Genomic DNA, 21,901 nt, shown 5'->3' on the forward strand with positions numbered 1-21,901 from the left:
CCACACTCTAGCCAGAAGGCTAGAGTGAGATTCTGTCTAAAAAAAAAAAAAAAAAAAAATCAACTAATAAATCCTACATGAGCAAAAGAGACCACAGGAACAGCTATGGGAGAGTAAGTAGTCACTAAGGTCAGGGTCACTTCAGGACAGCCCTGCACACGTGCAGCCGGAGTGCCCCACCCCCCATGTACACACTGCAACAGACAATGCTAACTGACCACGGCCTTGCTGCTCAGCCACCCAAGACTTGTCGGAATGTGTAAAATTTAGTATGAGAGAGACAATGTATGTATCCGTTCAAAATTTAGGAATTCCTAGAAAGCAGGAAAGCCGAAAAAGGTAACAAAGTCAAGGCAAGGAAAAGGTTGAAGAAAATACTGGAAAATATTTTCAGAGAAAAAAGATAATGATTTCCACTTCATTTCAAAAATAAGTTCTCAAGAGTATTTATTTAACTACTTCATTTATAACATACTGCATTTCCCCGAAAATAAGACAGGGTCTTGTATTTATTTTTCCTCAAGTAGACATCTGAGGGCTTATTTTCAGGGGATGTGTTATTTTTTTTAAGTATGGTACAACAATCTACATTTATTCAAATATAGTTAAGTCGTCTTCTTCTGGAACATCATCATAACTCTTCAAACCCTGAATTCCATCCTGAATTTCTTGCGACTCTATTGCCTTTAGAACCATTGGCCCCAATCTCTCATGTCGAGCACTAGAGCTCTCATGGGGCAGATGAGAAGGGCTGCTCGTCTTTACGTCTCTGCAATGAAATGCACGGGTTGCGCAGGTACGCTGCGTTGCCACGCCCATCACTAGGTCTTATTTTCGAGGTAGGGCTTATATTGCGCAAATGCTTAGAAATCCTGCTAGGGCTTATTTTATGGGTAGGCCTTATTTTCGGGGAAACACGGTATTTATTCAACTTATTTAAATAGATTACATATTCTTTCCTGAACTGCATATTAAGAGGTCACCAATGAATACTAATGCCAAACCTGAAACTATTGTAAAATTAAATAGATTTAATTATTAATCAACCATATAATTATACTTACCATTAGCATTTATTAAAGAATTTATATTACATGAAAACACAAGAAAAGTCAATAAAATTATAGATTAAAATCCTTTCTCTAAAGTATTTGAACGAGATGTTCTTAATAGTTGCCAGTGATTCAGAAGTTCCTAAAGATACTGGGGTGGAAGGGTGCTAGTTACTTGGGCTTCTATGATCTAGACACTGAATGAGACTTTGTTGTGCTGGTCTGACAAATATCATCCGTATGTTTGGATGAATAGTTTTCTCTCTTTGGCTTAGTTTCTTTATTTTTATGTGGGGATGGAAATATCTACTTTTTTCCTGGGGGTGGGGTGGGTGTTGAGTGAATTTGTTCCTGTACCATGTATAGTCAGTCATGTGTTGCCTAACAATGAGGATATATTCTGAGAAATGTGTCATTAGACAATTTTGTCATTGTGTGAATATCGGAGTGGACTTACACAAACCTAGATGGCACAGCCTACTACTCACCTGGGCTAGATGGTGCAGCCTGTTCCTCCTAAGCTACAAACCTACACAGCTTGTTACTGCACTGAATACTGTAGGCGACTGTGACACAATGCTAAATATTTATATATCTAGACATGGAAAAGGTACAGTAAAAATATGGTATAAAAGATAAAAAATGGTATACCTGCACAGGACACTTACCTTGAATGGCGCTTGCTGGACTGGAAGTTGCTCTGGGTGAATCAGTGAGCGGTGAGCAAATGTGAAGGCCTAAGACATCACTGTACCCTACTGTGGACTTTATAAACACTGTACACTTAGGCGATAATAAATTTATTAAAAATTTTTCTTTGATAATTAACCTTAGCTTCCTGTAACTTTTCTACTTTATAACCTTTTAATTTTTTTTTAAGTTTTTGAATCTTTTATAATAATACTTAGCTTAAAACACAAACACATTATACAGCTGTAGAAATATATTTCTTTATATCCTTATTCGATAAGCTTTTTGAATTTTTTTTTTTTACTTTCTAAACTTTTGTTTGTTTGTTTGTTTGAGACAGAGTCTCACTTTGTTGCCCAGGCTAGAGTGAGTGCCATGGCATCAACCTAGCTCACAGCAACCTCAAACTCCTGGGCTCAAGCGATCCTCCTGCCTCAGCCTCCTAGGTAGCTGGGACTACAGGCATGCACCACCATGCCCGGCTAATTTTTTCTATATATATTACTTGGCCAATTAATTTCTTTCTATTTATAGTAGAGATGGGGTCTCGCTCTTGCTCAGGCTGGTTTCAAACTCTTGATCTCAAGCAATCTGCCTGCCTCGGCCTCCCAGAGTGCTAGGATTACAGGCATGAGCCACCGTGCCAGGCCTTTTTAAACTTTTTTGTTAAAAACTAATACATAAACACACACATTAGCCTAGGCCTACTGAGGGTCAGGATCATCAATATCACTGCTTCTACCTCCACATCTTGTCGCATTGGAAGGTCTTTAGGGGCAGTAACATGCACGGAGCTGTCATCTCTGTGATAACAATGCCTTCTAGAATACCTTCTGAAGGACCTGCCTGAGACTGTTTTACAGTTAGCTTTTCTTTTTATAAGTAGAAGGAGTACTTTAAGATGATAAAAAGTACAGAATAGTCAATACTAGACAACAGGAATTTTTCAGTTCCGTTCTCTCTCACGGGACCACCATCATACAGGCTGTCATTGATTGAAATATCACTATGCAGCATATGACTGTAATACTAAATATTTAATATGTTAAGCCAGTGAAATATATAGGCTGTAATTCTTTCATGGTATTTCTTTTGGTATCACCATTATTTTTATGAAAATATGCTTATTAATTCCCAACCTGCTAACATTTGAGAATGTAAGGAAATCTACTCATGCTAAAGAATCATACATTAAAAATTCAAAAAGAATCCACTCGAAACGTTTCTGCAAATGTGCATTTTGAATGTTCTTGTTCATTGTAGGTCACTATGTACCATCCCCTCCCTAGCTCAATGAACAATTTGCCTGTCTATACCTAAAAGGCAACAGTTCTGGGATTTTTTTTTCTTGGCAGGAATACTTGGAAATTTTAAACAACTTAAATATCAACTGACTTATGTTCCTCTTACCCTTTCATGGAAATGTCAAGCATTCTTATATTCAATACTAATGAACAACCACCAATTGTTTTAATTTCATTATTTTCTCAACTGAAAGAGTGCTTACAGAGCACAGAAATAGCTCAGCTTTCTTTTTATAGCTCTCCAGCTGTAAAACAAGTTTAGATTGAAAGACTAAAAAATTCAATTTTTCCCCCTGAATAGAATTCTTTTGATTAAATTTGCCTTCTTAATCTACTTCCCAATTAAAAAAAAAATTGGCCCCAAAGATAGGATTTAAAATCAAGGGCTTGCAAGGTCTTCAAGAGGTCACTTAAGTCATTTGCTTGTCTCTAAGCAGGACTGAATTATATATATTTGCACTGTCAGAAATCTACCTGCTCTTAAAAACAGCCAGAGAAAGTTCTGCCACCTTAAATGGTAACAAATTGTAGGAGAGAGAGTTTGGTTGCTCTCCCATACCCAGGGCAACGCACACAGCACACAGCACACCACAAAACCTGAATTGCAATCATTTTCAAATGTAATCTAAATAGTGTGACTTGCTGAATAAACTCTTCCCCTGACTTGCTACTCCATGGGGAAAATGTTAGAGGAGATTTTGGAAATAACATTTGTCCTTTTATAGCAATAAATGTCTTCTTTAGTTCACTAAACGACATAATCTAGATTTAGACACGTACATGTGTCTCCCAAAAAAATATAGCTTTCTTTCTCGATTCTGGGGGATAGTTTCGTATAACAGGAGATGAAGGTTGAAGGTGGGGTCCTGTTGTTGCTATATGAGAACAATAGAGAGAGCCAGGTGTGACCCTCAGCTCGTGGAGGCTGGTTTGGAAAGTGTGTGTGGGGAGAAACACTCGCCACGCGGACTTGCGATCTGGAACCGCCACAGCCGCAGGGCGAGGGGCTACAGTCGGGGCAGGGAGAGGGCATGAGAGTGCCAAGTCCTTGTTTTGTGGAGTGTGTTCTTTGGCTGCAGCTGCTCCCAATGCTTTACGGCTTTTCTGACACTTGAAAAATGTGGCAGGGATCTCTGTCACCTAAACCTCTTTTCTAAAAGTTGTGTAACCTTGTTCAGGGACTGTCCATTCTAGAGCATCAAGGGAAGAACTAGCCTTGTAATCAACCGTTGTCACCATGCTATCTCATGTTCCTTGTACCGAAAATGACTTCCTAATTGAGTTTGCTGTTTCTAATTGCATTTATGTGGAAACAGCTTTGCTGGTGTTACTGTCTCAGTGTGTCTGAGAGAACTGCACACTTACCTCTTTAATCTGTACTGATTATGGGACTCTCTTTCCTTCACTGCATTATATTCGTTTTGATACTTGAGGAGTTGTTCTCTCATTTTGGAGACCTCTGTGGAGAATGCTTCTGGGAAGTTATCAGCTTGCTGCAGGTGAAACTGCTGGTGTTGTATTTGCTCAGTGAACCGTCTGACATTCTGTAGCAGCCGGATCTCCGACTCTTGGGTGCTGGGAAACATGAAAACAGATTCGCACAATGAGAAGTATACACCCTCAATGTGCTTAGTGTCTCCTTGGGGGTCTAGTGAGGAAAGCTGCTCCCCATTCCTGGGTTCAATTCAACTCAGTAGCATTTTGGTGCCCAGTAAAGGTGGCCCTCCATATCCATGGGTGCCACACATCCATGGAGTCAACCACCCACAGACTGAAAATGTGTAAAGAAAATTTTCATCTGTACTGAACATGTACAGACTTTTTCTTGTCATATAGCCTCTAAACCAAGGTCCTCAATCTTTTTGGCACTAGGGACAAGTTTCATGGAAGACAATTTTTCCACGGATTTGGTAGGGGCAGGGGAGTGGGGAGGCAGAGCTCAGGAGGTGATGCAAGCAATGGGGGGAGGCTTTAAATACAGATGAAACTTCCCTTCCTGGCCTGCCAGCTGGTTACTTCCTACTGGGCAGGCTTCCTCACTTTCCTAACTTTCATGGAAGATAATTTTTCCACGGACAGAGGGGGTGGTAGAGCTCTGTGGCCCAGGGGGTTGGGACCACAGCTCTAAACAATACAGAATAACAACTATTTACATAGCATTTACATTATATTAGGTATTAAAAGTGATCTAGAAATGATTTAAAGTATACAGGAGGATGTGAGTAGGAGTATGTTATATGCAAACACCACACTATTTTACATCTGGGACTTTAGCATCTGTGGATTTTGGATCTTGTCGGAGGTCCTAGAAATAATCCCCCATGGATACTGAGGGATGATGTACTCTATAGCACATAGCATGTCCCTGTACTATGTTAGGTGCTAGAGGTAAATAAGGCTGGCCTCAAGAAGTTTGCAATCCAAGCAGAGAGGAGGAGACATAAATAGGTGGCTGGAATACCAGGTTACAAGTACTACCACTGGTGTCTAGATGAAGTCACTTGGAGATGACAAAGGATTTGAATGTTATAGCATGAGAATGTGATATTTGCATTTGACTTTGAAGAATGATCATGACTTCATAGGAGGGGTAAATGATAGGAGAACTTCCCCAACAACTCTGGCTTTCTTAAATTCTTCTGACATGATTGTAGGAAAATCTTTTCTCCCTTAGTGAACTAAGAAAAGACATAAATTTTTCCAATGGTACTTTACTAGGAAACTAGGAAGAAAAATTTCCCTATGAAATAATGGACATAAATTAATTTACAGATTTCTGATCCTAACTTGGATGCCTAGCTAGAGCTAGACTTGAATGCCACAGGAGAAGGCGATTCTTACAACTGCAATTACATGCTCTTTCTAGGGAACGGGGCTAAACATCTGGAAGAAGTTGTAGAAACTGGACTTGGCGGAATCCCCAGTGTCTTCTAGAACTGACCTATGCCCCAGCCCTACCAATAGACATGATTCTTCTTTCCCAGAAACCCTCATGTTAGCTATCTCTCCTATTCAGAAGCAATCCCTTGCCATTTCCTGTTTTAAAGCCAGCACTCTACTTTTGGTCTAAGCTCCCCACCCAGTTTCTTCACCAAGAGAAATCTTCAGAGATGTCCAGTAAATGATTAAGCCTGTCTCCGATGAAATTGCCAGCTCCATTCATATTCCCAGGCTTTGAAATGTCATTTGCTCAATGGCATCTAGCAAATCATTTACTGGGACATAACATGTTCCAGGCACTGTGTTAGGTACCAAATAGCAACAACAGTTGCAATGACACCACAAATCATTTCCATTGATGACAGCTGAAGTTATTCTCTTACATTTCAACTTCCTTGAATGTTAATATACTTTGTAAATCTAAAGTTATCTGATCTCTTTAATGTGTCAGTCTTCAACTATTAGAATTGTAAGGTGTCGGCCCAGGCCACGGTGCCTGTTTTCCCACAGAAAGAGGATGACGAAGTGGTTAGGGTTCCAGCCAGAACACAAATGGCAATTTAACCAAATGTATATATAATACTTGAAATATAGTGTCAACAGAGGGGAATTTAAAAGCTCTTCTAACACGGTTTCTAAGGAAAACTCATTCAATTTTAGTTCAATATTTCCAGCCTGTATCTCCCCAACTGCAGCTCCAGAAGGCATGAGTGGAGGGTCCACTTCAGCATGCCTTTCCCATCCACCGGGCGGTGGGAGTGGGAGAGAATAGTGAGTGTTTGTAACAGCAAGAGAGGGAACTAAGCTAGGGGTCAAGAGGAGGTATAATGTGGGTAGTAGAAAGAAGTAACTGTTCTGCAACACAACCTGGAAGCAGAAAGAAATAACGCCTGAGTCCTGCATTGCTGTTCGTCACTGGGGCCCAGGGAGCTTAGCTGTGGGCCGGGGAGGAGAAGTCAAGTCAGAGCACCCTATAAAGTTCCAGTGGGCTCTAGATAAGAGCTGTCCAGAGGGTGAGAAATGCTACAATGTTCCTTGAATCTACAAAGAGGGTTGGAGGGATGCCCTGAGATGATCTGCATGGAGTTCTCTGCCAGTTAAGTGCAGTGTGCAGTGTATCGAAAAAAATTACTGTAGACTTTCCATTTAAAGCCTCAAAATCACTGAGTTCTCCCTAGGAGCAAGTCTTAATCAATAAGGGGTGGAAACTGGTAGACAAATATCCTAGTTTCCTCACTCTTCAGCGAGAGAGTTCTGGTGTGTGTTGTACGCAGACACGCAGAGGGTCCTCTGGGAGCCCGGGCCCCCAGGGGCCTGCAGTGTCATCCCACGGATTAACACATCCCCCTCTGGATTCCTGCCATCCCAGTCTCACTTCCCCACTCTCTCATGATACTTTCTTGTATCACTTCTCAAACCACTTGCACTCAAATCCTCGCTCCAGGGCCTGCTTTGGGGGGAATGCAAATATGGACAGGTCTTATCAAAAGAAAGAAATTTAAAGACGATAAAGAACGTCCCCATACTGATAAATGGCATACCTCACCACGGTGTCATGCAGCAAGGTATACTTGGCTTTTAACTCCGCCACTCTGGTTCCAGGAATTTTTCCCATAGAATGTAACTAGCAAAGAGAACATAAGGTCACTATTAATCATCACTCTCTTTAGGCTTAAGCAAGACATACAAACGATATATGAATATTTTATAAAATCTTTCAGTTACACATTAGAGAGGACACACATGAGACAGTGTGGTCCATTGGAAAGATGCTGGGTGTTTGGAGAAAAGAGCTCTAGTTCTCTTCTGCCCTCAGTAAGTTCTGTTCTTGGGCAAGTCTTTTCACTTCCCTAGGCTGTGATTTCTTCATCTGGAAATTGAGGAAATTGAGTCAAATTCTTCTAATTCTGAAAAACCTCTATTTCAAGGTTTAGCAAATAATTTGAAGAGTGTAGTATACTAGGATGGCTGTTTGTAAGTTGAGAAAATGAATAATTATTGAACACCTATAATGGGTAAGTGTTGCTCATCAGTTATTTCCTTTTCAAAAATGTTTTGTGAAGTAGAGATTGTCATCACCGTTTGAAGCTAAAGTTTAGAAAAGTTCAGTGATTTGTTGAATGTTGTAGAGCTGGTTAAAGGCAGACTCAGAATTTAAATGCAGGTGGCTCCGCTCCAAAAACCCATGACCACTTCCCAGGACCACGGTGCCTCTGCCCCCACTGTCAAAGAAGCATGAGAAGTCCACGCGGTACATGAGGAGGCATTATTTGTTCCTTTTTCATTTCTGATAAAAGAACTTTTGACTTACTCTCTGAATTAGGTGATAATTAGTTAATACACATAACACAATATTACACACTAAGGTTCTACCTTCTTAAAACCATAATGCAATGAACATTTGTATTAGCTTTGATTTTAACTGAACTGCTAGGGACACAGTATCAAAAAAATAAGACTAAAGAAAAGATTCATGATTTTCACCACCCTGTTGTTCTTACCTCCGAAAGATTTCTTGAATCCATCTACTTTCTCCTCCCTTCCCTGATCCCAGTGTCCAAGTCACATCATCTGCCAGCTGGGCCGCTACAAAACCTCCTGACTGCCCTGGCCCTGTTTGCACTCAGGGCTCCTGCTCATCTACTTTCCAGGGAGATCTTCTTAAAAATTAGGTAAAGTCGATAGCTACATGCAGAAGAATGAATCAGGATCGCTACATCTCACCTCTCACAAAACTCCACTCAAGATGGATATCAGATTTAAACCTAAGGCATGAAACTTTAAGAATCCTAGAAGATGATGTTGGGAAAACCCTATCAGACATGGCCTAGGCAAAGAATTCTTGAGGAAGACCCCCAAGGCAATCACTGTAGCATCAATAACAAACAAATGGGATCTGATCAAATTAAAACGCTTCTGCACAGCCAAGGAAGCTATCATTAGAGCAAATAGACAACCCACAGAATGGGAGAAAACATTTGCTCGCTACACCTCTGATAAAGGTCTAATAACAAGAATCTATCTAGAACTCAAAGGAATTAATGAGAAAAAGATCAAACAACCCTATCAAGAAATGGGCAATCAAAATGAACAGGAACTTCTCCAAAGACAGAATAATGGCCTGCAAACATATAAAAAAAATGCTCAACATCTCTAATCATTAGAGAAATGCAAATCAAAACCACAATGAGATATCACCTATCCCCAGTGAGAATGGCCTGTATTAAGAAATCCCAAAACAACAAATGCTGGCGAGGATGTAGAGAGACAGGAACATCTTACACTGCTGGTGGGACTGAAAATTAGTGCAACCTTTTTGGGAAAGAATTTGGAAATACCTCAAACAGCTAAAAATAGAAATACCATTCGACCCAGCAATAGCATTATTAGGCACCTACCCAAAAAAGCATAAGACATTCTGTTATAAAGACATCTGAACCCGAATGTTTATGGCAGCACAATTCACTATTGAAAGGACATGGAAATAACCCAAGTGCCCGTCAACTCATGAGTGGACTATTAAAATTTGATATATGTTCACAATGAAATATTACTCAATTCTAAGAAACAACAGCAAGCCAGCACCGCTTATACTATCCTGGATTAAGCTTAAGCCCATTATCCAAAGTGAGGTGACACAAGATCAGGAAAATGGGCTCCACATGTACTCACTATCAAATTAGTATTGACTGATTAAAACTATGGTGCTCAAATGGCGGTAGTGTTCACCAGGGATTGGGGGGTGGGTAGGCCCACATCCTAGGGATGTAGTGAGCATTGTGAAGGGGAAGGGCATATACCTCTACCCCCTTCATAGGGAGAGGCAAAGATATAAAATATAACCAAAATGTAAAAAAAAAAAAAAAGAAACATTTAGCGGTGTCAGGCGGGTGGGAGGGAGGAAGACGGGATGGGTGTATGCTTACCTAATTAGTGCACTGCACATATCTTATTTTGAATTTAAAAAACAAACAGGCAGGCCGGGCGCGGTGGCTCACGCCTGTAATCCTAGCTCTTGGGAGGCCGAGGCGGGCGGATTGCTCAAGGTCAGGAGTTCAAAACCAGCCTGAGCAAGAGCGAGACCCCGTCTCTACTATAAATAGAAAGAAATTAATTGGCCAACTGATATATATATATAAAAAAAATTAGCCGGGCATGGTGGCGTATGCCTGTAGTCCCAGCTACTCGGGAGGCTGAGGCAGAAGGATCGCTCGAGCCCAGGAGTTTGAGGTTGCTGTGAGCTAGGCTGACGCCACGGCACTCACTCTAGCCTGGACAACAAACCGAGACTCTTTCTCAAAAACAAACAAACAAACAAACAGGCAAAAACACCTGCATGTGGCCTGTGGGCCGTAGTTTGAGGACACCTGAAAGCTCTGACTGGGGAGTGGTGGCAAGGGCAATATAGGTGACCTCAACAATATTTGTACCCTCATAATATGAAATAAAAAAAAATTAGGCAGAGTCATGTTCTGCTGGGTGCTCAAAACCCTTCAAGTGGAATAAAATTCTATATATATCCTTGGTATTCATACCCCTGAGGTCATGCATGACCCTGGGACCCCCCCAGCCTCCTCTCACAACACCCTCTTCAATCTCATAGTGCTTCTGCCACACTGGCTACCTTCCATCTCCATAAAGACATGAATCCCTTTCCTTCTCCAAGGCCTCTGCATTAGCCCTTCCTCACTTTCCTCCCATTTTGCTCCAACTCCCTCCTCACAAGTCGGCTTCAATATCAGTTCATAAGACCTTCTCTGACGTCCAGATCCAAGGGAGATACCCACGTACTCTGCCCCCCACCCAAAGAACTCTGTACTTAACATACAACATTAGAATCCACAATTATAAATTTATTTATGTGATTAAAAAAATTCTTTTTTACTTCCCCAAGCTACGTAAGGCCCATAATGGCGGGCCTGGGTTATCTTGTTCTTCACTGTATTCTCAGCCAGCATAGAATCCCAGGCACTGTGCTTTGTAAACTTATATTCATTAGCAAATGAATAAGTGTAATTGTCAAAATGCATAGGTCTGAGTTTGCACAGTGAGGTTTCATGATATTTCTACCCAAATCTGGATAGAAAAACATTAAATGCAATGTGAAACTGTTTCTTCTTTTGGAAGCATTGGGGATCTTTCATGAGGGCCATATTAGCTTGTGTGAGGCCTGAGTTCTAATCTCCACAACAGTCATTTTTTTATCTGTGGGTGAAATATAGTGGACAGGGTCTTTAAGACCATTGAGGAGGCTCTACCTCCCACTGTATCAAATATCTTAAGATGTATTCATATATCATCTTAAACATAATTTATGTTTTTGGCTTTTTTTAATTTTTGAGACAGGGTCTTGCTGTATCTCCCAGACTAGAGTACAGTGGCTTCATCACAGCTCACTGCAACCTCAAACTCCTATGCTCAAAACACCTCCTGTCTCAGCCTCCCAAGTAGCTGGGACCATAGGTGTGCGCCACCATACCTGGCTAATTTTTCTATATTTTGTAGTTATGGGGTCTCACTCTTGCTCAGGCTGGTCTGAAACCCCTGGTTTCAAGCCATCCTCCCACCTTGGCCTCCCAAAGTGCTAGGATTACAGTAGTGAGCCATCATGCCCTGCCATATGTGTAACTTTTCAACTGTCAAATTGCTGGTAGTAAGTTGAGTTATGGCACATTTTGTAGACATTTAAACACATTTATTTTGGTTCTAAAGTTTTCTCTGTATTTTTGAGCCAATATATAACTTATTTTGGGTCTCAAACATTATCATTGGTTTCTGAAAGGGTATAGGACATAGGCATGATGACTTTTAAAATCTAGTAATATTTAGAGAAAAAAAAAACCTTTGCAAATAGATACTCTTAAAGGAAAAAAGTTGCCGGGAAAATATTATGAAAACATAAGTGTATAAGCGTGCATTTGTATATGTATGTGTGTACGATGAAGGCCAAGTAGGGGCTGGCCTTGTAACTAGCCAACCAGCCAGCTTCTGGAGATGAACCACTAGGTAAGGAAATTGTGGGCTCATCTATTCAAAAACACGTACAGTATTTAGTTTTGTTCTTAATCTGAAAAGACCATTACCTCCTATCTACCGTTCCCTGTATAACAGAAACGAACATAACATGGGCCCTGTCGTAACGTAGCGCAAAGTTTGAGAAGATAGACACAAAGAAATTACAGAATACTGAAACTATATACTTTTCTTGTTAGTAAATAGATTTGGGTTTTTGTAATTATTTCCTGTATATTGTAAGTTAAAGCAGTTAAGTGCAATTATAAATTATAGACCACTCAAGGGGGTGGGACTTCCAGAATGGTGGGGTGAAGAGCTTGAGGAATTCTCTCTCTCAAAGAAACATGGATTAAACTGGCCAAAATAACCTAAGGCAACCATTTAACGTCTCTAGAAATTGACCTAAGAGCATACAAAAAATTGATAAGCATTTATTCAACTAAATCTACTGAAACTCAGTAGAAAGTGAACCATGAGCCGCATCCATCACCCCTGGGCTCCATTTTCTGGGCAGGCCTGGCAGGCAGTAAAGTGCCTGTCTCTTCTGCTTTCCTGTTGCTGAAGATCTATTCCAGCTGGGTGGGACAGCTGTCCTCCTGCCCCATGGGTGGCTGCAGCTGCTCAGCAGTGCCCATCCCCCCTCCCCAGTGTCCTGCTCTATGGGGCAAACAGGAAAGATCAAAGTGTCCCACATCCCCGGCTCCTGCTCAGTAACACGGAGGCTCTGACCAGGGTGGGGACTGAGCAAGCTGTGAGGACTTGCAGCTCTGCTTGGCTTTATTTGGAACAGAGCACAGAGTATCCATGCCTAAGAGCACAGTCAAAAATAATAGCTATCACGAGGGCGAACAGAGGAGGCTGCTAGCTTTGTGACATCAGTAGAGGCGGAGCAGAAGTTTAACAGAGCAACTCCGCTCAGAGAGAGTCAAAGTCAAACTCAATACTGGTGGTCTAGGAGGCTTTGGAAAAGTCCAAGGTTGTGACCACCCAAGAACAATCAGATAAGGTGTTTCCAAGCTATCAGTGCCCGAGTGGCACTGTAAACTCCCTGAACTTTGAAAGTGGTCCTCAAGCCACACACACAGAGCCAATGGAAAAGGATGAAAACCTTCCTGGCTCGGAGGGCTTAGGCACAACCTCAACCAATCCGTGGCTGACCCAGGGGCAAGCCCCAGGAAGTCAAGCTTAAAAATAAAAACAAGGAAAAAATATCAAAGCAGGAACATCAGCGGCTGTGCACACACATTGTGGGGAAATACACTTCACAGAATCAGTCCAGCCAAGTCACTAAACAAATAAACATAAGAACAGTAAAAATACCAAAGTTACAGCAACAAGAAGCCTGGAAGGATCAAAATCCAGAGTTGGCTATAATATATTTTCTATAATGTCTACTTTTCAACAAAAAATTATGAGACAAGCAAAGAAACAAAGTGTGACCCCTACACAGTGTGATCCTTTTTTTTTTTTTTTCTCTTTTTTAAACACAGGGAAAAAATAGAGGCAGAAACTGCCTTGGGGAGAGTGCAGATGTCAGACTTAACAAAGATGTCAAAGCAGCTATTACAAATATGTTTGCAGAATGAAAGGAAACCATGTTTAAAGAACTAAAGGAGAATATAGTGAAAATTCACCAAATAGAAAATATCAATAAGGAGAAATTTTTAGGGAGCCAAATTGAAATTTCTAAGTAGAAAGTTATAATAATGGAAAAATTCACTAGAGGAGTTCAACAATAGATTTGAGCAAGCAGAAGAATGAGGGTACTTGAAGACAGTAGAGATTACAGTACTTCTTGCTTATCCTTGGGGCAGATGCTCTAAGACCCCCAGTGGGTAACTGAAACTGTAGATAGTACCAAACCCTATATATGCTATGCACAGAGTTCTTCCTTCTTCACAATTTCTCAGGTAAAAGATTTGTTCATGTCACAGATCTCAGCAACCTCAGGTTACAATTTTTTTTCTTTCCTTATTAAGTTGAGAACTTTCATCTCCTCACTTAAAGAAAGCACTTTATGGTTTCTCTTTGGCATATGCTAATTGCCTTGTGCTTTGAGGCCATTATTAAGTAAAATAAAGGTTACTTGAACACAAGATCTAATAACTGCGATGGCTACTAAGCAATTCACAGGCTGGCAGTATCTACGACATGGATGTGCTGGCCCCAGGGATGATTCACGTCCCAGGCTGGATGGAGCAGGACAGTGTAAGATTTTGTCATGCTACTCAGAATGGCACAAAATTTAAAAGTTATGAGTTGTTTGTTTCTGGAACTTTCCATTTAATATTTTCAGACCATGGCTGACTATGGAGAACTGAAACTGCAAAAAAAGCAAATTGTGGACAGGTGGGCACTACTGTATATAATTTGAAGAAGAGAGAGAAAAAGCATGACGACAATGAACAGATCTTCACAGAAATAAGGGACACCTTTAAACCCACCAATTTACATGTAATGGGAGAATCAGAGAGAAAAGGAACAAAAAATATTTGAATAACAAACTTTCCAAATACGATAACAAAACACTAATCTACACATCCAAGAACTCAATGAATTCCAAGTAGGATAAACAAAAAGATATTCACACCCAGACACATCATGGTCAAATTGCTGAAAGCCAAAGATAAAGATAAAATCTTAAAAACAGCAATGAAAAAACCCCAAAAAGCCAGCTCATTATGTACAAGGGAATCATAATAAAACAGTTGATTTTTCATTTAAAATAACGGAGGACAGAAAGCTACAGAATGCAAGAAAAATCTCTAGCTGTTAATTGAGAATCTTGTCTCTATTAAAAATATCTTTCAAAAATAAAAGGAAAATAAAGACATTCCCAAGAAAAGCCAAAATAGAATCATTTCTGGAAGATCTGCCTTATAAGAAATACTAAAACAAATTCTTCAGGCTGAAAAGAAGTGACACCAGACAGTAACTCAAAAACAAAGCATGTACCCAAGCAAATTGAAAACATATGCTCATACAAACACTTGGACATAAATGATTATAGCAGCTTCAATTATAATAGTCAAAAAAGGAATCGACATGTCCATCAATTGATGAATGGACAAAATGTATATATCAAAATGTTTTCATATAATATACTGGGCGCGGTGGCTCACGCGTGTAATCCTAGCACTCTGGGAGGCCAAGGCAGGTGAATTGCTCGAGGTCAGGAGTTTGAAACCAGCCTGAGCAAGAGTGAGACCCCATCTCTACTATAAATAGAAAGAATTAATTGGCCAACTAATACATATAGAAAAAATTAGCCGGGCATGGTGGTGCATGCCTGTAGTCCCAGCTACCTGGGAGGCTGAGGCAGAAAGATCGCTTGAGCCCAGGAGTTTGAGGTTACTGTGAGCGAGGTTGACGCCGCGGCACTCACTCTAGCCTGGGCAACAAAACAAGACTCTGTCTCAAAAAAAAAAAAAAATGTATTCATATAATACAATATTATTCAGCCATAAAAAGGAATGGAGTCTTGATACCTGCTACAACATAGATGAACCTTAAAACCTACATGCTAAGTTAAAGAGACCAGACACAAAAGGCCACATAACATGTTATTCCATTTATATAAAATATCCAGAGTAGGCAAATCTATAGAAAGTGTATTTAGTGGTTGCCTACAGATAGAGCAGTTGGAGGGAGGGGAGAGACTTTTAATGGGCATGAGGTTTCTTTAGTATAGTGGGATTATTCTAAAATTAGAATGTGATGATTATACAATTTGTATATATACTAAAGACCATTAGAAACACTTTAAGAGAGTTTTATGTTATGTAAATTATAACTCAATAAAACTTAAATTCTTAAATGTGAATTATATTAGAAATCAAGATTTTCAGTGTAAAAGATATACAATTATAAAACCAAAGAAATAAGTGAAAACACTACAAAGTTAAAACTGAATTGTAAGTGAGTATAAACTCATGATTAAAAAAATTTCCTAGTTTTGTCCATTAAAATGGTCTAGAAACAATGCCCCCTCAACAATGAGCACTCCCAATACCCACATTGTGGTCTTTTATAACATTTCCCACTAAAAGAAACTAGCAAGTGTCAGAGAAATGGCCAATTTCAGGTCCAGTGTAGGAAAGACACAAAGCAAAGCTGAGACATCTTGTTATGCCAGAAAGCAAAAACTGTATGTAGAATATGATCTTATTTTACATATGAGTATGTGAATATACTCATCCAGAAGGATAAGAATATGTAAAAATGATGTTCTCTGGGTGGTAAGAATATGTTGCTGTTTTTGTTTTTGCTTGCTTGTCTTTTCTAATTTTTTCCAATGCATATGTACTGCTTTTAATAATAAAATACTATTAAAAATATGCTTGCAGACTACTGCTGTAAACAAGAAGGAGTCAGAGCAGAATTTTGGACTGGAGGATGCTATGCTCAGATTCTAGTGGTAACACAGCCAGATTCTAGCTTTGACTTAGTGAACGCCCAGCTGTGTTTTCTCTAAGTTGAGTCCTATCTTTGACAGCAATGGTATGAAGCCTAATGGCAGGTGGGCCAAGGATGTATGTTGGCAGGTTGAAACACGGAAGCAGCAGGAAGCCTGGAGAGGTTTCCTTTCCTGTTTGCTGTCTCCATCACTCCACTGGCCTTTGGTGCCTTAGGAACCCATGAAGAAAGCTGATTGGGCAAAACACCTGATATATCTGCAGTTTCTACATAAGTTGGAGAAGCTGAAGTCACAGATGTTCAGATGGATAGTTGAAAAACTTTGTTATTTTGGTGTCCTCTACTAAATCTCTCTTAAAAAGAAAAAGACCAAACAAACCATAGAGAATAGACTTTAGCCTCCTTAAATATAAAAAATAATAATTGGGACACCAACATCCATCAAAAAGTGACTCTTTTGTGAATTGTAAACTATCTCTTTAAGCAGGTCTATCCCTCCTTAGAAATTTTGGACTCAGTTCTAGTTGATGAAAAAGCTTCACTCATAAACAGTTGATATGGAAAAAAATAGTTGCATTTTCACATTGCATAATACAAACAGAAACCAAGTTTGTCACATTTCAAAAATGCAGAAACCAAGTTTGTCATGTTTTAAAAATGCAGATTCTAAGGAATATAGATCGCATAAAGGTCAATCTTAAATTGTCCAAGAGCATACACAACAAAAGGTTAGATAAAATGTCATAGGTTCACACATAGGACTTCACAATAGGCACTTGTGTTACTGAATTGCCTTGTTGGTCATTGTGGCTGGAAGGAAACATTTACTCTAGAGATAAAGTTTAACAAGAGTTCATGATTCATGGATGACATGTAATAAGGAGGAAAAAATTTCAAAAATTCAAATTGTAGAACATTCCCAGGAAAGTAATAGGTCAGTAAGAGCTTTTACCAAGTGAACTTATCTGGAAGGGGGGTCAGCCTAAAGAAACAACTAGGTGCTTGTGTGGGTGTGTGCAGGGAACCTGGATTTGTCCAAGGTGGTCATGGTTATTAGCCTACCCTGTTCTTGTGGCTTCTTTGACATTACCTACTGGCTTGGCCTCATCCTGGGAAACGGCTGACACGCTCTAGGAGGTAATATAAACTCAAAAGCATAAATCCTTACCATTCTCATCTCCCTCTCACCCTTTCCTTTTCAGTGCTGGAAATGACATAGCCATTTCAAATTTTTTTCCAAAGGCAATTGAACTCTCCACACCGCTTCATCACTCTTTTGACTTTTCCCCTTAGTTGTGATTAACATATCAAGCTTCAGCTTCGTCACACATCTGACTCATTCACCAGAAAACACTAGGCCACGTATTCCTTTCCTCCTGGTGAAGGCCAACCCATCCACCTGTGCCCTCCAGCATATACTCTCCTGCCTCTTCCGGGCATTAAGTCATCGGCTCTAGCTTCTCTCCTGTATAATCTCTTCACTGCCTTCACATAGTACTCCAGTATATCACAAGTGGACTTTGGTTTGAATTACAGTTCAGCTACCTTTTAACTATGTAACTTGGAGTAATATTTAACCAATATGTGCCTCAGTTTCTTCATCTGAAAGAGTGAGAGAAAAAAGAGTCCCCATTCCATAAGACTGGAGTAAAGACTAAAAGAATCTAAGTATGTACAGGGGATGGTATCACAGTATAAAAATAAGGGCTTCATCAGAGTCAGCTATTTTATTATCATTGTCCTTCTCCTTAACTTATGAATTTGCTCATCTTTCTTATTTAACAAACAAAACAAAACCCAGCTTGGATGCTATGCTCCCACCCATCCACTACCCTTCTTTTCTCTCTTTCACTTTTCATTTCATTCTTCTCAAAACAGTAGTCTCTGCTCTTTATCTCCACCCCTGCCCTTTCCAGGCACTCGTCCAATCCGCAGTAACCAGACTGCCAGCACACCGCCAATTCAGTAAGCTGAACAGGTCTTCCTCATTTCTCTGACTGATTAGATTTTTTTCTCTTTATCACTGTTTAGTAATTTGATTATGCGTCTTGGTGCGGTTTTCTTTGGCTTGACATGTGTTCAAAGTTTTGGTATTATGGGACGTTTTCATCCACAGATTATTACATATCAGGTAGTTTCATAGACTGAGCCACCTATATAATGTGCATGCACAAGTCCTTATCACTTATCGAGACTGCAGCAACAGCTAACTTCCCTGGCTTTAAGTCTTGTCCTCCTTGCGTCTGTCCTAGATGCTGTCAGCAGAGCGCCCTATCCAAATGCAATTCTCACCTGGCTTTATACTCTTCAAAGGCTCCCATGACCTTCAGAATTAAGCCAAGGTCCTTAACATGGCGTGTAAAGAACTTCACTGCCTGGCAGCTGCTGCCTTATCCAAATCTGTCTTCTTCCCCTCCGATTACCCATAACCATTTCAGTTTTGTAATACCAACTATAGCTCCTGTGATAGGTAGAATAATGCCTCCCCCCAACAAGATGTACAAGTCCCAGTCCCTGGAACCTGTGGGTATCTTTCCTTACATGGCAAAAAGGAATTTGTAGATGTGATTAACAGCATAAACCCTTGAAATTGAGAAGATTATTGTGGATTATCAGGTGGGTCCAGTCTAATCAGGTGGGTCTTTAAAAGCAGAGTTAGAGAGATGAAATGGGAGGAGGAGGAGGAAAGATCTGAACTGTGAGAAGGACTTGACCCACTGCTGCTGGCTTTGAATATGGAAGAAGTCATGAGCCAAGCAATGTGGATGAGCTTCTAGGAGATGGAGAATGCAAGGAACTAGATGCTCCCATCTAGAACTAGAACCTCCAGAAAACAATGTAGCCCTGGCTACACCTTGATTTTAATCAACTGAGGCCTGTGTTGGACTTCTGATCCACAGAATTATAAGATGGTAAATTTGTGTTTAAGCCACTAAATTTGTGGTAATGTGTTATGGCAGCAGTCGAAAACTGATAACAGTTCCCAAATCATGCCATGTCTTCGCAGGTTATTTTCTCCCACCTGCAATTTCTTCTCTTTCTCGTGTACTTGGAGCACTCTTATCCTTCCTTTAACACATCTCAGTGGTCATTTCCTGTGGCTCCTTCAAGTGACACTTCCAGGCAGAATTAATGACCTCTTTCTCACCACTACTTCTGTATTTTCAGACGCATCTACTATGCATATGTCGTACACTGTGTTTCAGCATATGTTTAAACGTCTCTCCCAGTAGTCTGCATGCTCTTTGGGGATAGGAACGCTGCTGTATTCATCTTTGAGCCCTAGCACATAGCTTGTCATCTTGTAAACACTCAGCAATTTTCATTAAACCATTGTTGATCTAAGTTTTCCTTAAAACGAATGAGGTAGTTAGAAGAATTCATGTTCATTCACTCACCTCCATTCCAACTAATTTGTCACAGAAGGCAAATGTAAATGGAGGGACATAGGCCTGAAGAGCACAGAATGTGCCATGCCAAACTGGCTGCCTTGCCCATAGCTTCTCTTTCCCCCTGGGTGGTTGGCAAGGTTCACAGGATGAGCAGAGCGCTCTGGGACTGCTCTGTCCAGCTGTTTGTTCCTCTTTTGGTGGCCCACCACAGGAATGTGAGGGGGAGGCCAAGAGAGGTGAACGAGGCCTCTCAAGAGTTAAGGTAGCAAATACAATGGACATTGCAGATGAGTAATGCAGGTGCTTAGCTATATGTATGACTTCAAAGTTAAGTTTCAATAATTTTAAGATACATGCATGCCCAAATAAATAAAAAGCATGCCTAAGTACATCTGTCACTCCCTTTGAAACACCCACATTTGGCTCAGTGAAACTGCAATTGCTTGGAACTTGAACAATTATTTAACCCTTGTTTAAAGTTATTTCCTGTCTTCCTCCAGTGATCCTGGGGAGAAATGGCAGGAGGCTGGACTGGCTGTGGCCTGAGAGGGAGGCAATAGGCCAGCCTGAAACTGAAGATCTTAAAGAGGCATCTGAAAGTGTGAGCCAATGGTTAAGTGCAAAGAACCTAATAGGCCAAAGCCATGAAGGGTATCCACATGAGGATCAGAACATAATTGGAGTAATGAAACGGAGCCAGGTCAAAATCAGCAGAATGACTAAACTCACAAAACAGGAACTAGAACAGTAGGGTGGAGGCAGGGTAGGTGGGTTCAGGCAGTGAACCCTGAAATGGAGCCAGGGCCCTTCGATACAGAGCATCTCTCACACAGGGTTACATGTGTCTGAAGATGTCCTCAGCTGGTCATTTGTTCATCTCAGTTGATCACAAACCAACGCCACCATCCCCCACCCCTGGCCCTAAGGGCCTGTCATTGCAAATGTAGGTGAGCCTAAAGAAGAGCAGGCAGGATGCCCGGGCCTGGCTTCTCGCTGCTTCCTACTGCTGAGTAGCCGTGGACCTTTTAGGCCCCGTTTAGTGTGCTAAGAGCATCTCCCTTCTCAGTCTGTCAGTGTACCCAGCTTTAGGGTGTGAGGTAGAAGACACAAGTGCTCCCCACAGTGAAGAAAATTTGGGACCTCTGGTGTCCACCTTCGTGTCTTGAAGATGCTACTGCCCACAGTGTTCTTTCTGGTATTCACCAATGACAATGTATGTAGCTTGGGGCATCCCGGGGTGCCCTCCACTTCCCCTTCTGGTAGATTGTGATGAACAGTGAAGCCTTTCATGACTAATTACAGAAGTAGTCTTTAAGAACAAAAACTCAAAGTCGCAACTTGAACTTCCCCATTGATACCACACAATGGAACCTAGGAGCAGAATATGGGGATGTTTGAGTTGTACTCTTGCTATTTCACTGGTAAGAAGACTTTAAATCCTGGCACTATATTTGAACAAGTCATTTACTTTAGTTAAATTTATTCCCAGGTATTTTATTCTTCAGATTTCCCCCTCAATTTCATTTTGGATCATTTATTGCTAGTGTATAGAAGCCATTCAATTTTGTTCACTAAAATTATTTATCATGAAAGTAGAGATCAAACCTCAGAACTCTGAGTCTTTTAATGTGTGCTGCAAATGTTTCATTTTTGGGCAGAGTATGTTTGTCTCTTTTGTTCACTTGATGCTTCCTGAGCATCTAGAACACTGCCTAACACTAAAGTACTCAAATATATTTAATAAATGAGGCCACCATATCCCATGTATTCCTCAATGACAGCACTTTCCCATTGCATTGAAATCATGCCCACGTCTGCCCATCAGATGGGAAGCTCTCTGGAGGCAGGCATCCTTCAAGTACCCCGAGAACCTTGCACAGGACATGGCGCACAGCAGGTGTGAAGAATGTGTGTGATTCCTCACACATAGCAGGATAGAAGTGCACCATGCAGGGTTGAGCATATGGCTGAGGGAAATCTCAATGTGTGGCTTTTCCTTTCCACATACACATGTGATTTGGGCCAAAATGATCATGGAGGACACTACCAAAGGAATATGAAGAAGCCAGCCAGTCACGGAAGTAACACCCGC

At 40.7% G+C, this 21,901-nt stretch overlaps 1 protein-coding gene across 1 annotated transcript in view; it reads right to left on the minus strand.

Moving 5' to 3' along the window:
* The window catches only part of CCDC146 (coiled-coil domain containing 146), a 147,679-nt gene that overhangs the window by 55,704 nt on the left and 70,074 nt on the right, over window positions 1-21,901 (minus strand). Inside the window, exons 3-4 of the mRNA XM_012747191.2 lie at window positions 7,528-7,610; window positions 4,412-4,621 (exon numbers count right to left, since the gene is read on the minus strand). Coding sequence (XP_012602645.1) covers window positions 4,412-4,621; window positions 7,528-7,610 — 293 coding nt within the window. The remainder of the gene's footprint in view (window positions 1-4,411; window positions 4,622-7,527; window positions 7,611-21,901) is intronic.

Source organism: Microcebus murinus, chromosome 9, assembly GCF_040939455.1.
Source record: "Microcebus murinus isolate Inina chromosome 9, M.murinus_Inina_mat1.0, whole genome shotgun sequence".
NCBI lineage: Eukaryota > Metazoa > Chordata > Mammalia > Primates > Cheirogaleidae > Microcebus > Microcebus murinus.